At 40.7% G+C, this 25,578-nt stretch overlaps 1 protein-coding gene across 1 annotated transcript; it reads right to left on the reverse strand.

The window, feature by feature from the left end:
- Positions 1-2,732: 2,732 nt before the first annotated feature.
- NSUN3 (NOP2/Sun RNA methyltransferase 3) lies at positions 2,733-22,609 on the reverse strand. The gene is made up of 6 exons (XM_075103396.1): positions 22,378-22,609; positions 21,077-21,186; positions 19,162-19,505; positions 17,572-17,726; positions 16,931-17,052; positions 2,733-4,117 (listed from the first exon to the last, which is right to left on the reverse strand). The coding sequence occupies exons 1-6, from the start codon at positions 22,477-22,479 to the stop codon at positions 3,856-3,858; spliced, it is 1,095 nt and encodes a 364-aa protein (XP_074959497.1). The 5' UTR covers positions 22,480-22,609; the 3' UTR covers positions 2,733-3,855.
- Between the last annotated feature and the right edge of the window lie 2,969 nt (positions 22,610-25,578).

Consider the following 25,578-nt stretch of genomic DNA (forward strand, 5'->3'; position numbering starts at 1 on the left):
ACTGATAACTGAGAACTTAAAGTTTCACTTTTGCCTGAGTTTCTACCTGGAAGTCGAAAGACTACGCCAATATGTGCTGTTCAAGCTTCCCCTGGAAGAAAGAGTCTCATTTACAGCCAATATTGCATAAAGTTAAATCGGCTGATCTGCAGGCCAGATTCTATGACAGAACAGACTATTCACACGCGACCAGATTTTCAACATTTCCTCCCACCAAATCCATTTTTCTGATAGGAACACTGCACTGATACTGATTTTGCAAGAAACAGGTAGCCATGCCCTATTTAAGTGCTCATAGCTAACTTAAATACCCTGCAAATTTAGAGCAAATCCCTGCATTTTTTACAACTGACGTCCTCAAGAGACATTTTTCTCCTAGGACAGCCAAACGAACCACGGGGATCCTCCCCACCCCACCACAGGCAACTGGGGCTCCCACTCTCCCCCCCAAAAGAGGTCTCCTCTCACCACCACCCTGTGCAGGGTGCAGCATTACTGCTCTTCCATGCTAAAAGGCATGGCATCTCTTCTCCCGTATTTCACATTTTTCTTCCACTGCTCTATTCTTGATCTTTTCATTTTACGCCTCTTTCAGCGTGCTTCACCTTCTCTTTGCACATCTTAGAAAGCAAGCCAAGAGTTCGTTAGTCCCCTAGTTGACTGTAACAGTCCACAGCCATTTGTGTGCAATCTGTTTTTCCACTCTATTCTACAGTGGAGAATGCTTTTGACAAGCCATAACTGAATTGTGTCAGATGTCACTGAAGTAAAGTTTGGCAAATACTGAAGGTGCCTTTATATAAGGCCTTCATTTCTTATCGTGCCACACCTCCCCCCCCCCCCCCCCCCCCCCCCCCAAAAAACAAAAACAAAAACAAAAACAAACCCAAACCCAAAACTAACAGGTCTATTACTTTTTGTATGTTTGAAAAGGGAATGGCAGAAATGCATAATAGTATTTGTGCTCCAGGTACATCTGCCACCTGTGGGGCATACTGACACTGATGTGTGCTATGCACAGTATCATTGTGAGTAGGTGCACAAACACTCTCTTAATTGCCTTCATTACAGATCACGCAGATTTCTCCGGCTACTCCACAATAGAACAGAAATGGTCATTTTCTTGCCGTCATCTTGCTCACCTGCCTTTTTCCTGGGGCTGCAATTTCCTCTAAGTTAGAGAGGCTGACTTGTTTGCTACCACATTTCCATCAGTGTGGTTCATAAAAGAGGAAGCAGGATGTAGTAGAAGAACTAAATTACAATTTCCTGGGAAAAATGTGTAAAAGGGAAAACGCTGCAGCCTCATCCTGAAGGTAAGCAGACATTGTCTTAGGACATCAGCAGCATCCAAGAGTTACCTGAACAGCATGAAACCTTTTCAAGAAGTACCCTTGAGTGGAGGCTGTTTTCCCATAGGTGCAAACCTTGCCCATTACCTCCACAGGCATGCCTCCCATCCTTTCTGCTTTTCCCTTCTCACCCCTCATCCCTCCACATGCGCTCTCCAAATCCCTGTCACCAGCCAGAACTGCCTGGAACAGAACAAAAAAACTAGACTAGCATTCTTCTGCTACAAAGCAAAATAAGTATCACTTAATAATTAGCCTCGGTTTTTCCTTTTTGGTGCATTTTTAGACTAGCTGAAAAGAAACTCTAGATCAGCAAAGGGTTATGCAGAACTCAGCACAGCTTTTACATACATCAGGAGGCTTTGGCTGCATAATTTAGGTCTAATGCAATGCCGTTCACAGGGACTCACCCATATGCCGAGATTGAGCAAAGTTCAGTTTCCAAGGATCCCTTTGTTCTCTCTGTGATTACCTAGCCCACGTTCTCCTCAACCATTCAGTTTAACTGCATATTTTAATTTCATCCCCAAGTAAGTTACATTCTTGGCTTTCCATTTCAATTTCCACAGGGCAAATAAAACTGATGGAAAGCGTTTTGACAAGGGTATTGTTATTGCATCCAGTAGCCTGAGATGACTCCAAATCTGGATATTACATTTAATGTTTCTGGGACAGATGCTGTTAGGTCTTTTCATAGGAACACAATATCATCTGCATACATTAGTAACTCCTGTGCCTCAAGTTGCATACGCTTTATATCCTCTTAAGTTTTCAGAGACACTGCTGATAATTTAATACTACAGGGGCACCTCAAACATTTTTCATCCCAAAGTAGTGGAAAGGATAACCACGGAAGCTCACGCACCAGAGGGGCAGTGTACCTTATGCGTTTATTTCCTTCAGCAAAAGGTGTAACAGTGAGACATTATTCTGTGGGCAAACCGCCCACCCCATCCTCCTCTTAGTCACAGGAGCCTGAAGAACCAAAGCTACTGCTCGCAATCAGCATCTGCTTTTAGGCAACTAAGATCTTCAGTTCAAGTGGTGTGCTTCTGAACTCTGCCTCTTACTGCTCCAGATACTACAGACAGGACCTTCCCAGCAGCTGCAACGCTCAGAGTGGGGACAAGTGCCAAGTGCTGCATGACCACAGCTGTACTGACAGGGAGCTGGTGTGAGTGCAGTCGAGGCTCATCAGTGTAACAAGGTGAGCAGAAAATAAAGGCAAAGAAAAGTAAACTGCGTTTTTCGGAGACAAAAGGCAGCTCTGTCACAGTTGCAACAACTATTTCTGAGCTCACAGTAACAGAATTACTGGAAAATTACATGTAGAACTACTGCATTTACAGCGTGGTTACACAGAGCTCCTTACAGAAGACCTCAGGCAATCTTCTTTATTCCTGCCTTTGTTAATGAGGTGCAGCATCATCCATTTGGTAGTTTTTACAGTATTTACAAGTTGATGTTCCTTTGTATTCGGGGGGGGGGGGGGGAATCAAATCTGCATTAACAAGTCATGTTTGTGATTGCAAAAACCTTAATTACATATATACAGAGATGTACATGCAAAACATATGAAATATATACATGTACACAGTGTCACATACACACATTACACACATTTCCACACAAGCAACTCATCTATCAGAAAAAAAAAAAATCTCTGTTCTTTAAAACACCATTCCTTAAAAACAGTTATTACAAGCTTCAATCAGGGAGAAAACGACTCTTTGCTCGGAGAGTCAAGCATTCAACCTATTATATACACCATTACACAGGAAGACACAGTTTGCATGTGCATATACGGGAACATGTGCATGTATGTCTACACATTTATCCATAGCATTGTGTAGCAGAATTGAGGGAACCTAAAAAGAACATCAGTACCTGTTCTCACTGGGACCCTCCTTCCTTACACACCACAGATACGACATAATGAATTAATGTAATATTCTTCACAAATATGAAACCTGTTTTGCCAGTGCTTGGAATAGCGAGCGCTTAAGATGACAGACTCTGCATACAAATCAGTTCTTACAGGAAAACAGATTTCTAGATGTGTTTGAGATTTTCATGACTTCAGAAGCAGGCACTATTCAGACCATTTACTTTAAAATATACTGTATTAAAACCAAATTAGTAATTAAGAAAAAATTAACCAAAACAAAAAAAACCACAACACAGCACTGGCAGAAACCCACCACACAGGCCTCTGTTCTAGGATGTAAATCCATTTAAGAGCATCACCTTGAAAATAGCACAAAGCTCCCTTGACTTCACAAGGGCTTCACAGAGACCCACAAATCCACATTAGAAGACACATTCTGTATTTCAAGCTAGACTAAGTTACGTGTCTAGCTTCCTGTTTATTAGGCAGCAGCTGATACAAACCTGCAACAGGCTAAATTCAGTTGCCTGGGACATGTTCATATACCCATACTAAATTAATATTTCTAATATATCACATATCCCCTATAAAAAAAATTAACAGGCATCAGATGGCCTACACTTTCTTTAATTTAGCTATGTACATTGGACCCCATGCTCTCCCTTTCTCTGGGAGAACCAGAAGTTCATGCTGTTGCATACCATGGAGAAAAGTGAATTCCTGAGAAACAGCTTTGGCCATTTCACTTATGCCTACGGGCGTAACGTTACTGCAGGAGTTTAGAATGAGATTTATTACATCGCTGTTTTCTGCCTTTGAGAGAGTGCACGTAGAATAGACCAACGATCCACCAGGACGCAATGCTTTAATAGCAGACCTGCAAATAACAGGGGAAAAAAAAAATCAACATAAGAAGTGACATACTGGGGTGGAAGAACACGTAAAGACTTATAAATCTAGAGTTATAAATAGGTATAAATTAATATGAGAAAAATAAGACCATGAAAATGCCTTAACAGTATATAATTGACAGTTCAGGAAACTACATGCAACACCTTTTTTGCTTTTTCGTTTATTAATGCATTCTCAGTTAACTGAAGGGATATTTTTTTCGTAACACAACAGTGACAAGTAGAAAGCAGCATCCATCCAGAGTTGTAGAAAATACTTCAAACATTTATATGTGCAGCACAACTGTGAAAATGCTGCAGCTACGCATACAAAATGGGTTACACCACATCAAAAGTGCTACTGAGATACTTAGCTAGTAGCTGCTTGTGTGAACAAATATAAGAATGTACAGTTGCAGCAATAGCCTGATCTGATCACTGGGCTGTAATTTTACAAACATTTCTGCAAATTCTACAACTCATTTAAGCTGGTAAGAGGACTCGTCACTGAGCCACTACTTTTCAACTTTATTTCCTAAGGAAATATGACTTATTGGCTCATATTGTCTGTTTATGTGCCCTTCACCTATTAACCTTTTGACAACTTTTGACTAAACGAAGGCGAAACAGTGACTTAAGATTTCAAGTATCTGAAAGCTTCATGACTACAGGTAGATGGACAGAACAGCGTTTTTTTTACTTCCCCACTGAAAGAGATTTAAACAGACTGTTTACTTTCCATTAAAGCAGATCTGCAAGGTCCTTTTTCAGACAGACAAAATATAGCCTATGAGAGTATAGAAATGAGATAGGCAATCTATATTCACCAACTGCAAATTAAAAGAGTAAGGAGAAAAAACCCAAATCTTGCACCACAGAAGAGCATTCTTCAAATCTGGTGCTACCACATAACTGGAAGAGGAAGCTACACGAAAAGTTCATTTGCTATTAAAATGCTCTCTTAAGGTAATAACTTTTAATCATACACTTTGGAGCCCTCAAGGACATAATGGCTCGAAGACTGAGTTGGAAGCTAGTATTCAAACAGATCACCTCACTGCTTCTGGAAAACAGATAACAACTGGGCTGAAGCAAATACCACATTAAAATAGAATTGTTCCCTAAACAAAACTTCTTTTGTTTAAAAACAAGAGAATCTGAACAGGTGAATGCTGTTACTCAGCTTGTGAATATCAGAGAGACAACAACGCAGGAGCTCGGGGGACTGCAAGTGTGTCACTGGGAATTTCGCAGGTGCACAAAGGCAGGGTAGACACTGGAAGCATGGGCTCGTGGAGCGCAATGACACACAGTCGTGCTGTATGCAAAGACACTGAATAATCTTAGATTGGTACATATGACTGACAATACTGCATTGACCCACCCCCCAAAAATCTACAAGGAAAAATAAAAGGAAGAAAAATAAACCCAAGAAAAAACCCCATAGACTCAAACCAGATGAGGTGAGCAGCCCCCAAATGCAGTGAGCCTGATTCCAAGCCCAGATAAACAAACATAATGCTCTTGAAAGAGAAATTCCCCCAGAGGCAGGCTGAGGACTTGCTAAGGGTGATATCTGAACAAAAACAGTTGAGAAAGGAAAGAAGAAAGTACAAGGGGGGAAAGACAAGTCCTTTTAACAGGATTTGGTCTTTTCAGGAAAAGAATCAATAAAGAAAAGCCTCATCACAATCAGGATCAAAGCAGACCACAGATCAAAGCTACTCTGAAAGTCCTGTCCGAGATAATAAGGGAACACTAGGACAAATGACTGTTTCAGACACAGATAATACAACTCTGTTCACCTTTCCAGGTGAGAAGTCCTGCATATTGTACCCAACATCTTTCTCTGGGAGGTGTATGCATCATCTTGCTCGCCTCTTCTGAGTCTCGGTTACGTTAATCAGCAAGCCAAGTACATATTTTTCCTCGAGTCTATACTACTCCAATTTTAGTTAGTGTAAAAGAACAGAGCTCTCTCAACTGATGATGCTCAAAGAAAAATCAGTGTTTAATGCCTTTGTTGCATCAGTCTTCAGTAAAAAGATGGTGAGTGAGCAGATGGCTAGCACATTTAGCCGGAGTGAGCAGTTCAAATTCAGCCTGTTATAGAACAGGTTACAGAGTACTTAGGTAGTCTGAATACTTTCAATTTAACTGGGCCTAATGGACTCATTCTAAGATACTTCCAAAATTAGCTAAAGCTATCACAAAACTGCAAGCTTATCTTGGACTCTTAGTAGCTTTTGAGAGTCTGCAAAAATATTTAAGAATGTTTCAGACACAGGTTGATACAGGACAACGTTTACGACGCCACCTTGAGACAGTAAAACAAGCAGGTGTCATCCTAATGTCCCTTCCAGATCTTATTTTCTAAAATTCTGCAGTTACCTGCATGCATTTGAATTTCCCAGGTCCAGATATTCATCCTTCTACCCCTGTGCATCCCAACACTCCTCAGCAGGCTACAAAAGCACTGGCACTGGACTCAAGGCCCTAAGCTGTCTCCACTGTCTCTCCAGCTACGTTCCTTGCTTGCAGCCGTTCTGCTGCAGCTGTGCATTTAAAAGGGCAGTGCTTATGCTGCTGCTCTCTGGCCTGGCTCAGCAACCACAGCGTGCCCAGATGTATGGAAAGTAACTATTGTAAAGCAAGCAGGAATGTACAACCTTCCCTTCTCATGAACAAGCAGCCAGCAAGAGAACCGCACATTGATCCACTGTCTCCTTGGCTCACACCAGTTTTGGGAAAACATAAAAGCATTTATTTCCCCATTAATAGTTGCTTGGTTTCTAGCTTTCACATTGGCACTCAAAGAGAACTGGGCTGAAGTCTAAATGGGCTCTCAAAGCTGAGCTGAGCTTCACAATACTATTAGAAACCACTTACTTTACTCGTTTTCACAGAATTTCCCCCTCCAGCTACACCTTTTCCATGCATACAGGAATGCCAAGTCAGGAGAGGGCAGGTAGTTGGCTAGGAAATGTTGAAGGTTTTTTTGCATGACAATCAAGGTGTACTTTTAGCATACCTAATAACTTTAGTCATAGAAGCAGATAACAGCAACTCCTTTCATACCTCTAAGATGGATACTACACGACCATTTAAACAAGTGAGAAAAATATATTTACTATGTAAAGGTGGAAAAGGTAAAAGGTAAAGGTAAAATCCAAAAAAGCAGATAAGCTACAGCTTATAGGGTTAAAAGCCTGGACACTTGCTAAGTGTTCTTACAATATATAAAGTAACAACCTTTCAAGACAACACTTTCAAAGGCACCGTGCTCCTACCTACTACTGTGTCACTGGGGCAGTGATTCAGAGGAAAGAGCAGCACAGGCTTCTGAATGCAATCCTGAAATCTCACATCAAAAACTCCCGAACTCTAAGCCTCCTTAGCTTGGGAATCTTCACTGGCCCATGACCCACAAAGGTCAGGCTGCTCAGTAGAGTCATCTTTATTCTGAACCTAAGGCATGAATTAAAATATCTAAGAAGGATTACTTTATGCTGCAAGGTTAATCAATGTATCTATCCATCTTGTCAAGTTCGGCAACAGTCGTTTCAGTGGCTGTCTTCAAAGTCAACCGACCGCCATCCCTGATTAAGCCGTGCTTGGCTTTTCATAAACCTGCACTGAGCTGCAAAATTCAAGGTGAAGAAGTGCTGGGCTCAAAGTCACAGGGCGATACTGCGCTGGGCTAAGCAGATTCAGGGAGTTTGGTCCCCTTATCAGCATGACAGGGAATTAATTCATAAGAGAATTTGTTCAAATAAATTTAAGAAACTATTCTTCCTCTACAATCAGTGGAGGGAAACAAGCTTATCCAAGGGATAGGTGAGAGCTGGAGCCTAACTTACAGACATCTGTCAGAACTCACCATTGTTACTATGACTCCACCATCTAAGAATGTAAGATTCCTCTTATATAAGGCATCTTGATTATCCTCCAAATCCTTACTTAAGGCTTGACTCTTAGCTGAAGGAATTTGGTGCCTGTTATAAGGTACTTTGTAACTTCCAAAAATGGGCTCCAAATCTAGAATTATTAAAAAGGATGCTAGGGCAGAAGACCTGAAAATATTTTTGCACCTTCCTCTTACTATAATACATTGTTTAAAAATAAAATACATTACTTAAAGCTAATTAATCTGCAGTTAGTTGTCTTTCTCTTAGTGGTACATGACCTTCATGCTTATTGAAGAACTAAAACTTTCAGTTTAAATATAGATCTAGCTATACCTAATTTCATAGTTTTAAATTGAGGTATATACATTTACCATAAAGACTTTTACATGCTACAGGCACTAATACTGCAAAGTGTCAAGCTTCATATGGAGAAACATAAGAATGCGTGTTAAAAGCACAGGAAACTCTTCCTGGAGCCTCATGACTTGTTCCCCTTTCCGGTTTAGTAACATGATAAGCCCTTAGTACTTGCAATCAAGAGCCCAAAGCACCACCACTGTTGGCAGCTGACATGTGTAACTCCAGTTTTTATGTCGCATGCTATCATGCTACACCACTGCAGAAGTGTGAGGCTATTGTTTTAGTGCCATAAGGTAGTCAAGGCATAGCAGAAAAGACTCAAATTGGTGAAATGCACAACAATCCATTAACACATCCTGTTTACCATTAAGGCCTGTATACAAGATCTCCAAGGTTAATTCTTCCAGGAGATGATATAAAACAGTATGCAAAAGAAGGAATTATGTTATAGAACTGAAGGTACTATTGCTCCTTTGTTACAAGACGACATACATGCCAAACTAAAGAAAAAAGTCAGCTCTTTTCTGGGGTTCTGAACACAACTTCAGTACATATCAACATATCACAATTTAGGAGACTTTAGTGATATCAAATAGTCCAAAATGTTAACGATATTTTCAAATCATCAATAGCTTGGAATTAAAATAGCTGGAAAACTGAAGGATAGAGTGAGATTCGCTGGCATTCTACATTCATTGGAGGTTGATGCTTCTCCACATTTGCTTCAAACTACTGACATTATCACTTTACAGCCACCAAATCCACATTTAAATCTTTGCAGCACATAAGCACAAGACACATCTGTAATCCAAACAAAAGCATGGTTGATGTCCATCCCATTCAGGAAGCATTCTAAAACAATTTAACAAATGCAGATTGCTCCCCTTCCCATTCTCAATGAGGTTTAAAAAAAATACCCAAACCCAAAACAGTACTAGCCATACTTTATATTTCTGCAGGTTCAATAGAACGTATTATACTATGGAAGTCAGAGTAGTCTATCCTAACCCCTTGTATTACAGGACTCCTGGATAGTATTCTTTTACAGAAATATTTTATTTTAAAACAGTTTTTAGTTTATTTCTCAAGATTTACTTTAAATCTAACAATGAGAAGAAGCTAACAATTAGGGCAAACAGAGCAGTATTATTATTTAGTATCTCAGGGAAAAAAGACCACTCTACAGCCACATGAGAACTCTAACACCAAAAAAATCTTACATGCGACTGAAACGTAGTTAGCCAGAACCCAAAAGAGGATTCTTCTCACTTACAGAAAATGCAACACAATAGGCTGACATTTTGTTCATTCTAAAAGTCTTGGCGTCTCCAACATCCTTTTAAAAATGGGCAGACAATAAATGTGTTTCATACTATAGGTAGCACCTGCATGTCCCGCCTGCTCCTCCTGTGCTTGGGTTTACGTTGCATGCCATTGGAAGGGTCAGCATTAATTATGTTAACCATTCAACCATTTTCAATATTGAAGTAAAAAGATAGCATATATTGTAGGGCAATTTTAAAATAATAAAACACTTCAACAGTGCCATCTTTTGGCAACTGGCATGTATTTCTGCTCAATATGCAAGACAACATCTGATCAGAATAAAAACTGCCAACCCTGCCAAGCTATTCAAGAAACAAAACAACTCAAGATGCATTTGCTTTTATCCTCAATCCTATTCTTTTCATTGACTAAAGATATCACACATTTTGTTCTTCCTCTTACAAGGGTCCAGATACATCATGGTAATATGTCCTGCATGTTAAAGGTTTTGCCTTTTTTGATTTCTCCAAATCAAAATGATATGGAAATTCCTCCTGTGTCAAAATACCAAATTTTTTAATACTTAATGACGGGTGGTGACAGAGGTGCACAGGAGACAGAGGTACGAGGTCAAGTACTCTGTCCATACCCCAAGCATGTACTCCCTCTGCTCCTCTCCATGTAAGCTTTGCTACTGTGGAGAGACACTGCAGTTCTACATGGTCGCAACAGGAGAAACATGAAGTGAACTGCTTTTCTTCAGCATTAGATTGAGCTATAAATAAAAGCAGACACAGCCACCAAAAACACCCCACCAAGAACCAAACACCACAAACCCAAAAAACCCACCCTGTTCTGCTCTAGCCAAAATTTGTCCCCAAAATCCTGATAAATAACTTCCCTATAACAAACAATTTTAAATTCTTCTAAAGCAATGACTGAACCTTCAGTTTAACATTACTGAGATTTCTCCTCTAATACACGGTGATTTCTGAAATATTCGTCCTGTTAACACAGGGCTATAAGACATCCTTCATGATGCCAGAAAAGCAGTGCCATTGTAATGCTAACAGATGAGTTTATGTCCTGTTCTCAGATTTAAGAGCCACAAGTTCCAATGCAACGCTCAAGAATTTTGCTTCCACTCTCAGCGTTGCAGCTGCCTTGCACACTCACATGCTGGGTTTCTGCATGCTCAGTATCACTAACAGCAAGGCTTTTTCTAGCTGGCTGGTGTCCAGCAGTCAGAGGTAGTCTGCTTCTCCTGCTGTGACAAACCTTCAGTCCTTCTGTTGTTTTAGTCATCCCAGAATTACCTTCTTGCCTTATACACTCTGAGGTCCATCCCTCTTCCCAACTTAAACTTATTATTTACAAGAAGAAAAACATATATAGGCTGAGCAGAACCTTCTCAGCTAAAGAAGGGAGAACAAAAGACCTTTGAGGCCCACCACAGACTTTGCCACACAGCTTTAGAGTGTTTTTTGTTACAGCTTATAAAACACACATATACATAGAAAGGACTGAAGGTGAAATTAAAGCAAAATTTGTGTCCGCATTTATATCTGTGATCCCGAAACAACTGCCTAGCTGCTGGGTAGGTTATTTGTTTATTCATGCAGTTATTTATTACTTCAGTAAACTTTGTTTTGCAACATATCATCAGGGACTTGATCAGTGACTTACTCACAGGGCACTGCCAAAGGCTTAAGGAACCAGACAGTACTTAAAATCAGAAGCTATTTATTTTAACATCTCTGATGGAAGACAAAACGGAGCCACAACACGGCCACAGCACTTACTCTTTGTGAAGAAATTCAAATGAACCATGAGTCTAAAAAAACTCAGTAAAATGACTCATACCACCAGCAATATAACCAACAGTGTTTTGGGGATTGGCACAGCACAAACATACCACATTTAAGCATAAGAAATTACAAGAGAAAATAAAGACTCCTTGTCCAATCAGCAGCTATCTAACTGTTTTCATCCGGAGGGGCAAGGATGCACAGAGAGGGAACATGGTTTGCATAACAAGACACCCTGAACAGCATGCCCAATTTGAAGCCTGGTGCCACCAGTCTATGTAAGCTATGCAGCTTTTCCGAGACGGAAAATGGTTAAATGAGTCATCCATACAACCCACAGAAGATTTTTTGGTCCAACAGTTGCAATTCTAACTAACTCCCAATGGAGCTATTTGACTAGACAATTGACTAGCATAACAAGTGGATTAAATGGTCAGCTACAGAGGAACGAGAGGAAAAATTATTACAGGGAAAGATGACAAACAGTGCAGAGAAGCAATGCTCAGTACAGTTTTCTGGACTTTCCTATGTGTTGTCTTTCCCTTCTCCAGAGAAAATGGCATCCGCTTCACCACCTCCCTCAGCTCACCTCTCCCCCTCCAGTGCTTTGGTTCAGAATTTCCTCAGGTCACTCCAAGATGTCCCTGAGGGAGCTCCTGTGCAGAGGGGTCCAAGCACACTCTGACACAGAAATCTGTGGCACAAGATGGCTGCTGTATTTCCTAATGGATACTCCCTTGAGCTTCTCCTTCCCTCACGACACTCATCCATGCCATCCTTTCAATGTCTGATGCTAAAACTCAAGCACCTTCCACAATGGTAAATTTTTTTAAAGGTTCAAGTCACTGGCTCTCACTGCCTTTGCAATGAACACTAAAGGCTGAAATTATTTTTTCATCAGTAGTAAATCACAAAGAAAACTGAATCACTTTGCCTGGACAGAACAACTAGCTAATTAGGAGTATCTTCCGGTTTACTTCATTACATGCCCATGTGCTATAAAGGCCTTTGTCTTAATCAAAGCAGAAGTGGTACCACATGCTAAATATATGATGGCATATTTATTAAAAAAACTATTTTTGCCTTCACTCTACAACAACAAAAAAGCCCCGCAATTAAGAGCACACAATTCCCCTTCTACGTACATGTGGAAAACTCAACATTTCAGTGAAAACACAGAGGTGACACTGAATGCAGGAGGAGTAGTATCAGGATTTTTCCAGTAAATCACTGTATTTACTACAAACTACGTGAAAAAGACTCTTTTTCAACAAAGTAATCTATGTTTATGTGTATTCTATGAAACCATGTCACTAATTTTCACAAACCAGAGAAAACAGAGCAGCTTATAACTTAATGTTTGTTATCTTTCTGTCCTACATTTTCAACAAAAGTTTTAACATTTATTCTAAGAAAGATATATTTTCAAAGGTCTGGACATGAGAAAAGTGGGTCCTGCGGCATGTAGATTAGCCTTTAGAGACTTAGGTTGCCAATTCTACTTGATGACTTAAGGGAAAATGTCAATCTCATCTTACCACCCATGTGTGCAGATTCGTAAACCACCAAAGTGGCTGCAAGATTAGCAGTCTCTGCTCCAGGCCTGAAGCAGCAAGACAAACACAGGCCAAAAGCTTTATGAAGCCACTTGCACAACACCTGGTTACTTATATATGATATTAACTAAAGGTTTAAGGACCCTTTAATTCAGAAAAAACAGGATCAGAATATTTGTGTTGAGTTTTTTTAAATTTTTCCTTCCAAGTAAGAGCGTGTGCACAACCCTCCTACCTCCCAAACTATTCAAAGAAAGAAAAAAAAACACCACCCCCCCAACCTCAAAGCTTCTGGTAACCTTTTCTCGTAAAAGATCAGCAATTTCAAATACCATGTTATGACCAATATCCAAAGCAACAAAGTTCTTTGTACAGAGGGAAACATTCATTTTATCTCACTATTGAGCTCCACTTGCACAGGATTTGTAAAGGAGATACGTAAGTTACAAAGAACCAGACACAGTTCCTTAAAAATTGTATTTATAAGCAAAACAGGGATTGAAACATTACTAGGAAGAATAAAGGGTTCTCTGGATTTCTCAAGCCAAGTTTAATGCACCATCCTGAGTTCTGCAGAAGGAGAATACATAGAACTCAAAAGAGATCAACCAGGGAAATGAGCATTTTGTATGGCTTATTTTGCCAGCAGTAATCCAGAGCACACTTCAAACTTCTCGTGCACCCTGAATTCCCCCAAATCTCTTAACTTTTGTGCACGTGTCTTCAGTATTCAAAACAATCTCCCTTGTAGCTAACTACTAGGGAGGAAAGGAGGTGAAAAAGGAAAGTCAACCAATATGTATCTTTTAAAGTTAGTCTGAGCTCCTGTGGCCCAGAACTCTATTAAACACCAATCTGAGCTGTTTAATTACTGAGAGAAGTTGCGTGGAGAAGAGTTACAGCAGCCTGAATGTCTTTGCTGCATTTTCTAAACTGTATCCTGTTGGATTAATTTTCAGCTGAACCCTAACACAGTTTCCTTCTGCTGCAGTAACTGGTCTAGGAATAATTACAACATCCATAATGGTTTCACCATTAAGTTATTATGCACTCGAGCTTAACCTGAAATTTAATTTCTGTCTGAGAACTGATAACATTGGTAAATTCACTTACGGGAACCACTGCATTTTGTGCTAGCATTCAGTGTCAGGAAATGAACATCCCTTCCTTACTTTGCAATTTGTTTTCTGCATGAACACTCCAAATAATAACAAGATTTGCAGTGTGTTCTTGGATTATAGCACTCAGCAGGGGTGCTTTGGTTTTGGTATTAACAATCATTACAATCTCAATTTCCTTCAAATCAGTGGTGCCCTCACTGCTTATAAAATCTGCTGCTCGGCATTTATGCCACGTGTTTACATTTTAGATTTTGTTCAGACCGGAGTAGGAAGATGGTTGCATCAGTTTCAACACTTCTTCCAGATCTTCATTCTCTGAAGCCTCTATATACTTAATAAATTACACTGTATTGCAAAATATACTTTTCCTTCACTTCCTCTCTGATGTCCCCAGCTTCCTCCCAAGCAGACTTGCTAATAAAAAAAAAAAGACCAAACCCAGAAAAACAATGTTTCATTATTGTAATGTAATGTTTCATTACAAATGAAACATTTCTTTAATTAGGAAAGAGGGAATCTCAGATTTTGGGCTGAGTGTCCACTTGATAAAAACGAAAATAGAACTCCCCTTTCTATTTCATTCTTCTCATTTGTGTGTTATCCTTATAATTAATCCGACTGCTAAACAGAAATAATGCTTAGTCCTTATACTTTAAGCTTCATCTTCATATCACAAAATATTCCTTGCATCTCTCAATAAAATTGCTGGGATCCAGCTTTATACTTGTTTTTATTGTACAGATACAGAACCAAGGTGAGAAATGTCCACGAGCATAAAGCACCAGGTAATCTGAATAGATAAGCCAGAGGTAGCTCTCCATGAGCTGACTCACGTAAGATGCAGTACAGCTGGATTAATGTAGGTTCAGCCTTCCTGAATATTACTGGAATAGGCTTGAATAGGGTAGCATTCCACAATTTTAGTTTCACCAAACTTCTAATGCACTTGCAGGAATCATTTAGCCTTTTCTGGTCTCATTTTATCATTTCCTTCCTCCCTTTCACATTAGATCTGAGATGCCTTTAGTATTGGAAAATCATTCTAAAGTCATCAGATAAAAGGAACAATGAAAATACAGTAACCAGCTATACTATTTACTATGTATGTGTCAAATATTTTTACCCAATAACACTTGTAATCTCTAACTCTTGAAGCTAACCATTTAGCTCATAAGTTCCAAAATCTTTTAGAAGACAAAAAAAAATCCAGTGCACATAACAATAGATAGGTCTGAGTAGCTCTGTAAATTGACCAGTTTTGAGCGGTGAAATTGAAATTACCATCCCTTTACTTCAATTTACACACCACAAGTATTTTGTCCTTACAAATCTAATTCTTACTGCTGTTGCTATAGTAAAGTATACTTTCAACAGAAGCACAGTTCTCTTCTTGATTTAGGAATAATTCAATTAAATCTGACTTGGGCTGACAGAAATGGCTCCTTTTTTAAAAAACAAGGTTCCTGCTGTCATGAGTTCTCTACTTCAGGATTACAATCTGGAGTGATTTATGCAAATTCTCAAAATTTCGCTGCATGATATATGCTTTCTTTTGGTAGGGGTTCACAAACTGCGTTTTATATGTCAAATATTGAAAAGGGAAAACTGAAACCGGTCAGTGTTTTAAATGTGATTGATTTCTTCAAAGGAAATGGGTGACATGATGCATTACTGCAATAAGATACTCATATTTCTATTATAAATCATAGGCCTCTGCTAGGCCTTTTTCACCTGGAAATCATGCAAAACCATCTTGAACTGCTGCAATGAGAACTTCCCATAAAAACTTTTTTTCTTTTTTATAATATGTTCTTTTTTCCTCAATTTGCTTTGACAGATGAACTTCAGGCGTGACTGTTACTCTGCTAAAAACACTCAAGTCCAGAAGATACTATTGGGAAGTCACTTCCCCCGTCCCCCAAACGAGAAATAACTGTAGAGTTTGGAATGCTTCTCAAATGCTAGCCTATGGCTGGTATCATTAAAAAGTGTAATACATGACAACCTTGATTTGGATTATTGGGTGGATGCTCTTCAAAAATAAGCAAACAATCCTCTCTCCCTCACCAAACCCCACATTCTTTTACTTTTGTACCCTATCAATTATGATCTGTAGTCTTTCTGTGCAACAAATAGTCACATGGGTACTAAATTTAAGCAGCATGTAAGAACATGCAATACTGGACTCAATCTCTTCACATAAACAGCCCAAAAAGCAAATTCTGAAGCAGCATCAACTAATGAGCCAAGCGATGGTTGGTAACCAGTGCTGAGTTACAGCTGTTTTCAGAAAGACTGCAATAAAGAACCATAAGAGATAATTCTGTGAAAGAATTTGGGGAAAAGCGCCCATCTTAGCAGGTAGAAGACTACTTTCACAGAGAGTTTAAAACACACTTAAAATTATATGCATGTTTTTGCTTCAGCTGGGGAATATACAGGAAACCCTTTTAGCTGTCTCCAGCAAAAATATTTTGATATGGTACCAGACTGTTCCAAGCCATCTGAAAATGGACATATATGTGAATAAGTGAGGTAAGAAGACTGTAGAGCAGTATGGTAGCAGAGGACCTAGGCCTCACTGCTTATATTTCCCCATATAAACTTCCATGTTCACATTAACCTATAAAAATGCTAAACAGCATTGCAACAACATATTCTTCACATTCTTTTCACATGGTGAAACTTGGTTTTTGTCATTAAACATAACAAATCTTGCCCCCGCGTCATTTTTATTAATTATGGAAAGCTTCTTTAACAGCTTTCCTTTGCACTTCTCACCTTAGCAGCTGGAATTGTAGAGACGATAACTCCTTCCTTTGTATTAGCCTAAGTGTAGCTTGCTGAATATCAGAAGAGAATAGCCAATTTCTGTCATTTGAACAAGGAGCATCAACCAGTACCTATACAATAAATAACAGCAAGTAAGACAATTAACAATAAAGATATTAACTTTCTGAATGCTGTGTGCCAAATATCTACTCACTTTTGCAAACGCTTAGAACACCCTTTTGATTTTCCATTTCAGGGGCAGAAATGATCTGATTACTATTTTGAGATGTTTTTATGGAGTTATTGGGGGTTGGGGGAGATAAGAAATCACTGCTCCAAAAATATCCTCTACCTAAATAGCTTTCACTTGTTCGCCTCCTTCCAAATTACACACCATGCAAAGAACAGAGCTGCGAGGTGTTTAGAATTCACTACCAAGGCTAAATGGGTAACATCATCTAACACATGAATAAATGCAGAACAGGGTTCAAAAAGTGATTCCTGAGGCTCTGCAAATCCTGTACATGACCTTGGCTCCCCTTGATAGGTCAGATATTTTTGCAGGGGTCAAAAAAAAATAAAGAGAGCAGCATAGGAAGAAAAAGCAGCAGAACGCAGAAATATCATTTGCTAATAAGTAATAATGTTACCTTGTCATATAATTCAGGCTTAAGATCTCCAATCTGTCTACCATCCAGTTTAGAGACCATTATTAAGTTAATCAAAGGATCCGGGATGAAGGATTCTATCGTCTGTTTCAACCATCTTGACCTCAAATCATCATATTCATTACAGTGAAACTGACCTTAGAAAATAAAATAAAAAAAGTAGTAAACACCCTAAAATAAGTCTTTTTTTTTTTTTTTTTTTTACAAATATAAGGAGTTACACCAATTTCAGAAATTCTACTGTTTTGCCATGACTGCCATTGAGTTTACAGGTTATGTGCTTATGTTACTGCACATTTTATAACTCCACTGAAGTTTTATAAACCCGAGTAAATTTCAACATGCCTCGACAGAGCAATCCCTAAATATTTACTAGCAAGTACTTATTCTAGCAACAGACTTCCACAGTAAAACACACTTTCAACATGATCCATATCCACATTTTCAACAATGTGGCCGGAGTAGTTATCTCTTCAGAAGAAACTCTGCTGTTGCTTGCACCCAGACCAGAAACACAGCACAGTATTTTCTCCTCTTAGTGCTGTTTTCTAATTTAATAAAATTTCTATTACCATATCTCCACAGGTTGTCCTACATCATGTTTGCCACACAGAATACGGTATACCTTAGCATTCACTGAGGTGTATTAAGAATCAACTTCCTTACGTCTTACGCTCTCAGCAACACCTTGGTAACTTCAAAAGCAGCCATTGGATAAAAGCAGGCTTTTTTTTTCCCAAACCTTTTGAAAGAGCAATCCGTATGTAATTTACCCCACTGGCATCACCTCATTCCTCTAGAATAGGAGGGGAGAACCAGCTGTAATCAACAGGTGCAGGTGGTTATAGTAATGGTCTCATCATTAAGACCACAAGGTGCTGTGAACAGTTTGAGACAATTACTATCCAAGCTAACATATAAACTTGGAAACAGCAGTTACAGCTTGCTTTAACTCCCTGACTCGGAAGAATGGAGCTGCGGCTTGCTGTTGCCTTCTAAACACTGTGATTATCTTAGCGCCTTTCTGCAATATCTAGGTATATTGAGACACAGAGCTTATTAAATACTGATATAGAACAATTCCTCATCAGCCTTCTCCCTTTGCCTAGATCTTGCACATTTAATTTATTATGCTCCATTTTACATCAGTACACTTAAATTTACGTATGCTATTTGGATAGCATAGGCCAGAGAGGTAGCAGAGGAAAAGAAAAAAAGTACAAGTATTCTAAGACTTCAGATTATTTTCCTCCCTGTGCGAACAAATCTACATGATTTTAAGTAACTTCTTGAGAAGTAAGAATAAGGGAACCAGTGGAGGAAGAAAAACATAATGCTACTCCACTTCTATCAGTCTGCAGTAACCTACATATAAATAACTACTGCATTCCTCATCCTCTTTTAGGTTAAGAGACTTCATTAAAATCTCATTAAACAGTACAGAACTACTTGGAATATAAATTGGTGTTTGTTTTTTTGCCCCCGATCCAAATATTGTACAAAACATGGGCACAACCAACAGCCCAGGCACAGAGCTGGGGATCAGCTTCCAACAGCACCTTGATACATTACCTGGACAGGCACACTGCAGTATAGCTACCGATTTACCCCCTGGTGCGGCACAGAGATCCAAAACGTCTTCCCCATCTTTCACTTCTAACGCCAGCACCGGCAACAGCGAAGCAGCATTCAGCAGATAATACTCTTTCAGTTTACCAGCCTGGTGCTTTTGCGCAGGGAATCTCCCGGGAGTTCTCTTGATGTAACATTTCAATGATGCAGGAAGATAGGGCAAAGGTCCTGGAAAGGCAGGATGATATCCCTTCACACGCAAGGTGCTCTCCAATTCAGTAGACTGGCTGAACTTGTTAAGCAGGACGGCATGCTGCCAGCACAACGGGTGCGTGAGTACATCTCTAGATTGAAAAAAGGAAACACTATTTAATAATGAGGCGAACAAAATGAGCTTTCCATAGTGTAGGAAGATTTTTCTTATGTAAGGGTAACAATCTCACCATTGGATGATTCTGATACAATCAAAAAGGAATAATTTTGTTTGGATACAATTAAGAAAAGTATGCAGGAAAATAATTTTAATTGGAAATCAAACAACCATTTTCTCTAATTATTGCATTTAAAGCCCTAACTGCTTCTGAAACAAGATATTCTCTATTTTTCCTAATTCTTTAACAAATGACTGTAGAAGTTATAAATTATGAAGCATAATGCTCTTCCTGACTATAAAGTACTTCCCTAGGGACAAAGAACAACTGTAAGAGTTGTAAATACCACAACAAAAAGAATCACATTGGCTTTGCAATGGTTATTCCAGCCAACACCATAAAATACAGTTTTTACATTTGCTCTTTTCTAATTTCCTTTTATGTTCTGCAAACATTGGTCCAGAAAAACTTAAATCAATGGATATTTCTGGAAGACAATAAAAAAGCAGTGTTTACGTAGTAGGAATACAATTGTTGCATTTTAGTTCACATTTTCAGACCTTTCTTACATGGAATTCCCCCATTTTCTATCTGAATTTCTCTCAGTATTTCATCATCTAGCCTAAAAAAATACTCCTCAGAAATATTCACTGCCTAAGAGAGAAATACGCATTGATCCGACCTAAAAGAGTTTTTAAGTTGATTCACCTAAACTAATACTATACATCTGTTTATTTTAAAAAAAAAAAAAAACAATGGAGACACTTATTTTAAACTAGTATTTAATCCAAACAGGCAAAACCAAAGAGGTGACTCAGAGGAATCACGTAGTTTCTAAGACTCTGATGACGCAAGATGCTTTTCCCTTCAACATAATGTGGCACTGATCATGGGATCACTCCTCATGCACTTTAGGGCAAAGTCAACTGCTTTTATTCAAATTCCTGTTGCAATGTATATAAGCTAAGCAGTGAACTTCTCCAGAAGGGCTATTCTGCTGGCTTTCCTATGAGTGACAACCACCAGCACTATCAGGGAAGGGAAGATGTCTTCTCTCCATACCATAGGCTGTTCTTTAGGCAGATGTGTGATCAAGGCTCAAATTAAGTGATAGCCTTTTCTGTATATGTTGTTAATATGCAATTTCTTCTAATAAAAGAAAACAGGGGATGTACTTCTAACATCTTCGTCCCAATCTCTCAAGATACTATAAAGCCCTAGGGGACAAAAAAAAGTGTAAAGGTATGCTATTTAGACCACTTTTTTACAAAACACTCAACAAACACATAAGATGGCAGTCTCCTTGCAGTGTATATGCATACAGGAGAACAGAAACTTCATCACATCCAGAAGAATCATATCAAGGAAAAAACTAAAAAATTCATAGTTTTAGTCTTCTGTTACTTAACACTTTTATGCTGGCTCTAAACTGAAAATAAAATGAAGCAGCTGTTACAACCCATGACTCTTTTCAAAGTTATTTTAAGAAGCACTTAAATAACAGAACCTCTCCTCTCCCTCACCCATCTCCCCAGTCAACACACCTGACACTGGCCCATGTATCTCCCAGTTCCGTTGTGTACTGCTTCTCAAAATGATCCAGAACAACTTGACAAACCTGCTTCTGAAGTTTCCCTTTTGTTTTGTTTTCCAGCTTCAGAGAAAGGAGAAAAAAAAGAAAAGCTGTGGAAACAAACAAATTAAACCCTCCCTAGTTCTCACTAGAATTATTGAAAGAACATTTTATCAATTTAAATCAACTTAGTATCAGTGATATTAGGATGCTCATCTATCAAGGTCACATCACACGTGGCAATCAAGGCATAACAGAAATTTCGGAGAACAAACAAGTTAAGCTAGCATACTCTCTTTTTCCCCTACCTGTAAAAATGTCATTCAAAGCTTGCTGATAACACTCCTCCATACCCACTATGCTAACAAGAGTGGTTCCTGGGACTTTAATATATGAGGGGCAAAATAAGGAAGGCACGATTACCACCCTGCACTATGACCACCTCTGCTAAGACATACCCATGCACTTAACTAAAAGAAAGAAATTCATTGGAGTCAGTGTGGAAGTCAGCTGGAGTTGAGCCGCAAAGCACTGCAATAGCTAATTTATTCCAGGAATAAGGGGGGGGGGGGGGAAATCAGTTATACTTTTTGATTCTGTTTTTTTAATCTGTGTAAATTTTGTAATTTGGGGTGGGGTGGTTGTGAACTTTTGGTTTCCAAGGAAACTTGTGCTGTTCAGAAGGAAAACCCCAAAGGTAACCACTAAGTTTTGATGATTTTCCCCCCATAGGACATGCACCCCCACCCCAAATCCCTCCACCCGCTCCTGCCAAACACCGGCCCGCCCTAAACAGAGACACTCAATTACCAGGAGGGAGAACCCGAAGGACCCACTGAGCTCCGAGTCACTCCAGTTGCCTGTTCATTTCTTAACCGAACACCAGGGCAGGTCCGCGGGCCTGGTGTCCGCGCCTCCAAGGCCGCGCCGCCGGGGGCGGAACCGGGAGGTACAACCCCAGAGACGCGCACCGACAGGGCACGGGGGTGGGGGATGGCGGGGTTTGGCCGCTGGGAGCGGGGCCCGGGCGCGCGCTGCGGCTACAAGCGCGCGCCGTCCCGCCTCGCCCCGGGAGCGTTAAACGCCCCAAACCGACAGCGCCGCCATTTCGAACTCGGAATCTTCGCTCCCCGCGGCCGGGCCGCCGCCCGGCACGCGGAGGCAGGGGCTGCTGCCGCGCCGCTGGACGGGCCCCAGCTCCCGGAAGGGCACAGGGCGCCGCTCCCGCCCCGCTTCCAGCTGCCGCCCACCCCCCCTCCGCCCACGGCTCACCTGCCCGGAGGCCCGGGCGGCCGCTCGCCGCGGCGGGGGGCCGGCCCCGCCACCAAGTGGGTGCGGCGGCAGCAGGCGGGCCGCCGCGCGCGGCAGCCTCATGGCTGCAGGTGTGGGGTGTGGAAGGTGCGGGAGCGCGGCGCCCCCCCGCGGCCGGGCGGGGTTGCGGGGGGCAGAAGGGGCGGCTTCCCCGTGGGGCCCCGCCGCTGTCCCAGCGCGCCCCGGAGGCGCAGGGGTGCGGAGGCTTTAGCGCGGGAGGCTGTGCTGACCCCTCCGCCTCTCCGGGCGGGAAGCCAGGTCGATGCAGTGCCCGCCCCCGGCACTCATCAGCTGGTCCTCAGGCCAGAGCCCGCCCAAACTGCTGCTGCTGCTGCCGCCGCCAGGCCTCTGCTAACAGCTCTTCCCCAGTCCCGAACTCCTGGCTAGTCCCGGCTTACGCAGGCTTTAGCAACTGCTATTCAGCTGTTCGACAGCCTCCTCTAAACCAGACCACAGTCCAGCTCTGGCTTAATCTGCTGCTACTGCAAAGGAATATGGATAGAAACTTTGTAATTACTCATGCATATTTTCTAATAACCCATTCTCTGGGAACAGTAACCAGGAGAACCACCAGACCCCAGTTTGCCATCTGTAACTGGTTTAGCAGCACTAAAATTGGAGGCTATGAAATGCTCAGGCAGTTCATTTTCTGCCTGCTTCATCGGAACGGAGCCAGGGAGACCTGTGAACTCCTCCTACGAGAAAGGGCATCTCGCTTTGTTGGCCACCTCTTGCTGCAGTCGATGCAGCCTAGCAAAACAAAGTCACCACATGCCCCCTCTCTTTCAAAAGCTCATTTGCCCATCTGCATTTGCCCACTCCTTCAGTAAGAGCAACCCCTGTGAAAACAGCAAGTTTGTTTGATGGTAGTTTTAATTAATGGCCGCCCACGCAGCTTCTGCGCACTGAAACCAGCCCCTGAAATCCAGGCTGGAAAGGGGTGCAAAGGTAAAGGCAGGAGTACTATCATGTAGATAAATATTTGAGTTTCAGGCACTGACTAATGAAGACTAAGGACACTTATGCAAACCTCATACAAATTACCATCAAACCTGAAAGCTTATTTAAAAATGTTTCAGTCAGGATCCTGACAAAGAGCCAGTAGAGAAAATGGAGACCTCCTACATATCAAATATGAAAGGAAATCAGAAAGGCTTTTTTGATAAATGCGTTGTACTGACAGATACAGAACCAAACTGGTGTAAAAAGTATAGCTCTCTGCATTTGTAATAATGCCAACACCAGGAACATACAAGAAAATATAAACAATAATTGATTTTTACTGTACCAATAAAGCAAAAAAGTATGCTGAATGAATTACCTTCCCCTAAATCTAGGGCTATATTCCACTTGTGGATGGAGCTGTCAGTGTTGCTTAATATGTCTGAAACCAGTAAGATTTACAACACATCAGCAAAGATTTCTTAGTTCACTAACAACGCCACCCTCACAAACTGCAACAAAACAGTAAAAATGCTGCTGCAACCAGTGTCTCTCATGTGTGCTGCTGAAGAGATGGATTGACTCTGGGGGAATTAACTTCAGTACATTTTGAAAGGCAGGCTACTGTTCCTCTTAACAAAAAGCAATCCAAAACTATGTGATTTCTGTCACCTAAGCAACTACACTTGCCACGGTAAGTGACCATGTGCATGCCTGGATGCCCTGTTAAACCAAAACCACAAGCTATGCCTCATTTCTGCAAAATCCATTGTGTCTACCCAACTCCTCAGTCCACAATTCTCTTAAGCTAACACACTTCCTTTAAACTTAAGTTACCTTATTTAAAACCTGCGTTTCCTAAGCACAAGTTGCATTCAGGAAAGCAAAGGAAGGGGCAAAAGGTATGCCCTGTCGTCCCGATAATTTATGAGAGTGGAGGACGAATGAAATGTCTTTAAAAAGAGCGAGTCAATATTCAGAAATACTACCACCAGCACATCAACATCCTCCAAGCCTAGCGAACAGAAAAGACAGGCCACTACTGTGACTTCTGCTGTTCAGTTTCACGTGTCCACAGCTTCCTGGAGCAAGCACAGAAAGTACAGTTTATGTGAACAGTAGGGAGAGAAAACAGAAAAAAAATAACCCCACCCCTAAAAACCTTCACAAAACCAACTAAACAAGAAAAAGATTCTTCTGTCCTAAGATAACCTTGTCTCAGACTACACTTAGTAGTTCCTCACTCCATTTAAGGATTCACCTGGTAAAATACTGTGGGGTATGTTCTGTTCAAAACAGTAAAGTACTTTAAGTTGAATAAATTCCAGAAGCTAGGAAGCTAAGAGACAGTATGGCAAAGTTAGTGGGAAGCATCCTGAAGTTACAGTACTAAGCTTTCAACTAAAATACTGGAATACCTTAGTGGGAAAAATACTGTTTGAATGTTATTTAAAGAAAAAAAAAAAAAAGCGCCTATGCTACTTGCTTTGTTACTGTCAGTCAATCTTTTCTAATGTGACCTCATTATATGCAAAAATAACTGCTTCAGGAAATATACTGGTTTCTACTGGAGAAGAAAATTGTCACGAGACCACTCCTGGCAACCTTATTTTAAGTCAACTAAAATAGCAAAACTGAGAAATCCATCTTTAAGTGACAGACAGGCCTCCAGAGGATAGAGTTACGGTCCTTAGGGTTTCAAGGAAAGGGTAATCACCACAGCCTTTATAAAGCTCACACAGAATTCACAGCCCTGAAAGTAAGAGATAATGAGGACTCACAGGCTGTTGCACAAGGACCTCCGCGGCCCCACTGAGACACAGCGGGGTGATCGATGTGCTTGAGGATTGCCCATTACACTCACCGCGCGGCCCTCTCTGCGGGCGCCTTGCTGCTTCCATCTTGATCTCCGTAAGCAGGGCTCACAAGAGGGCCATTAGAAAGCTGGCATCAGCTGTCGATTGCACGTAATTCTTTTAAAGCTTTCTAGTTCTCCGTCAGGACCGGGGAATTGAAACAGAAATCTCACAAGATTATCAAGCAGCTTCCTCTAAAATCGCAGTGCATTTCTCTCACCTCAATATGAGTGTCCCTCTCTTACTGCGCATTATTTACATGGAGACACCACGTCAGAGACATGACACTAAGCCTAATGGATATCAAATATACCTACCTTTAATATAATTATAGCTATTATTTTCTAATTAAAACCTTTAAATC

This window comes from Phalacrocorax aristotelis, chromosome 1 (assembly GCF_949628215.1).
Source record: "Phalacrocorax aristotelis chromosome 1, bGulAri2.1, whole genome shotgun sequence".
In the NCBI taxonomy this organism is placed as follows: domain Eukaryota; kingdom Metazoa; phylum Chordata; class Aves; order Suliformes; family Phalacrocoracidae; genus Phalacrocorax; species Phalacrocorax aristotelis.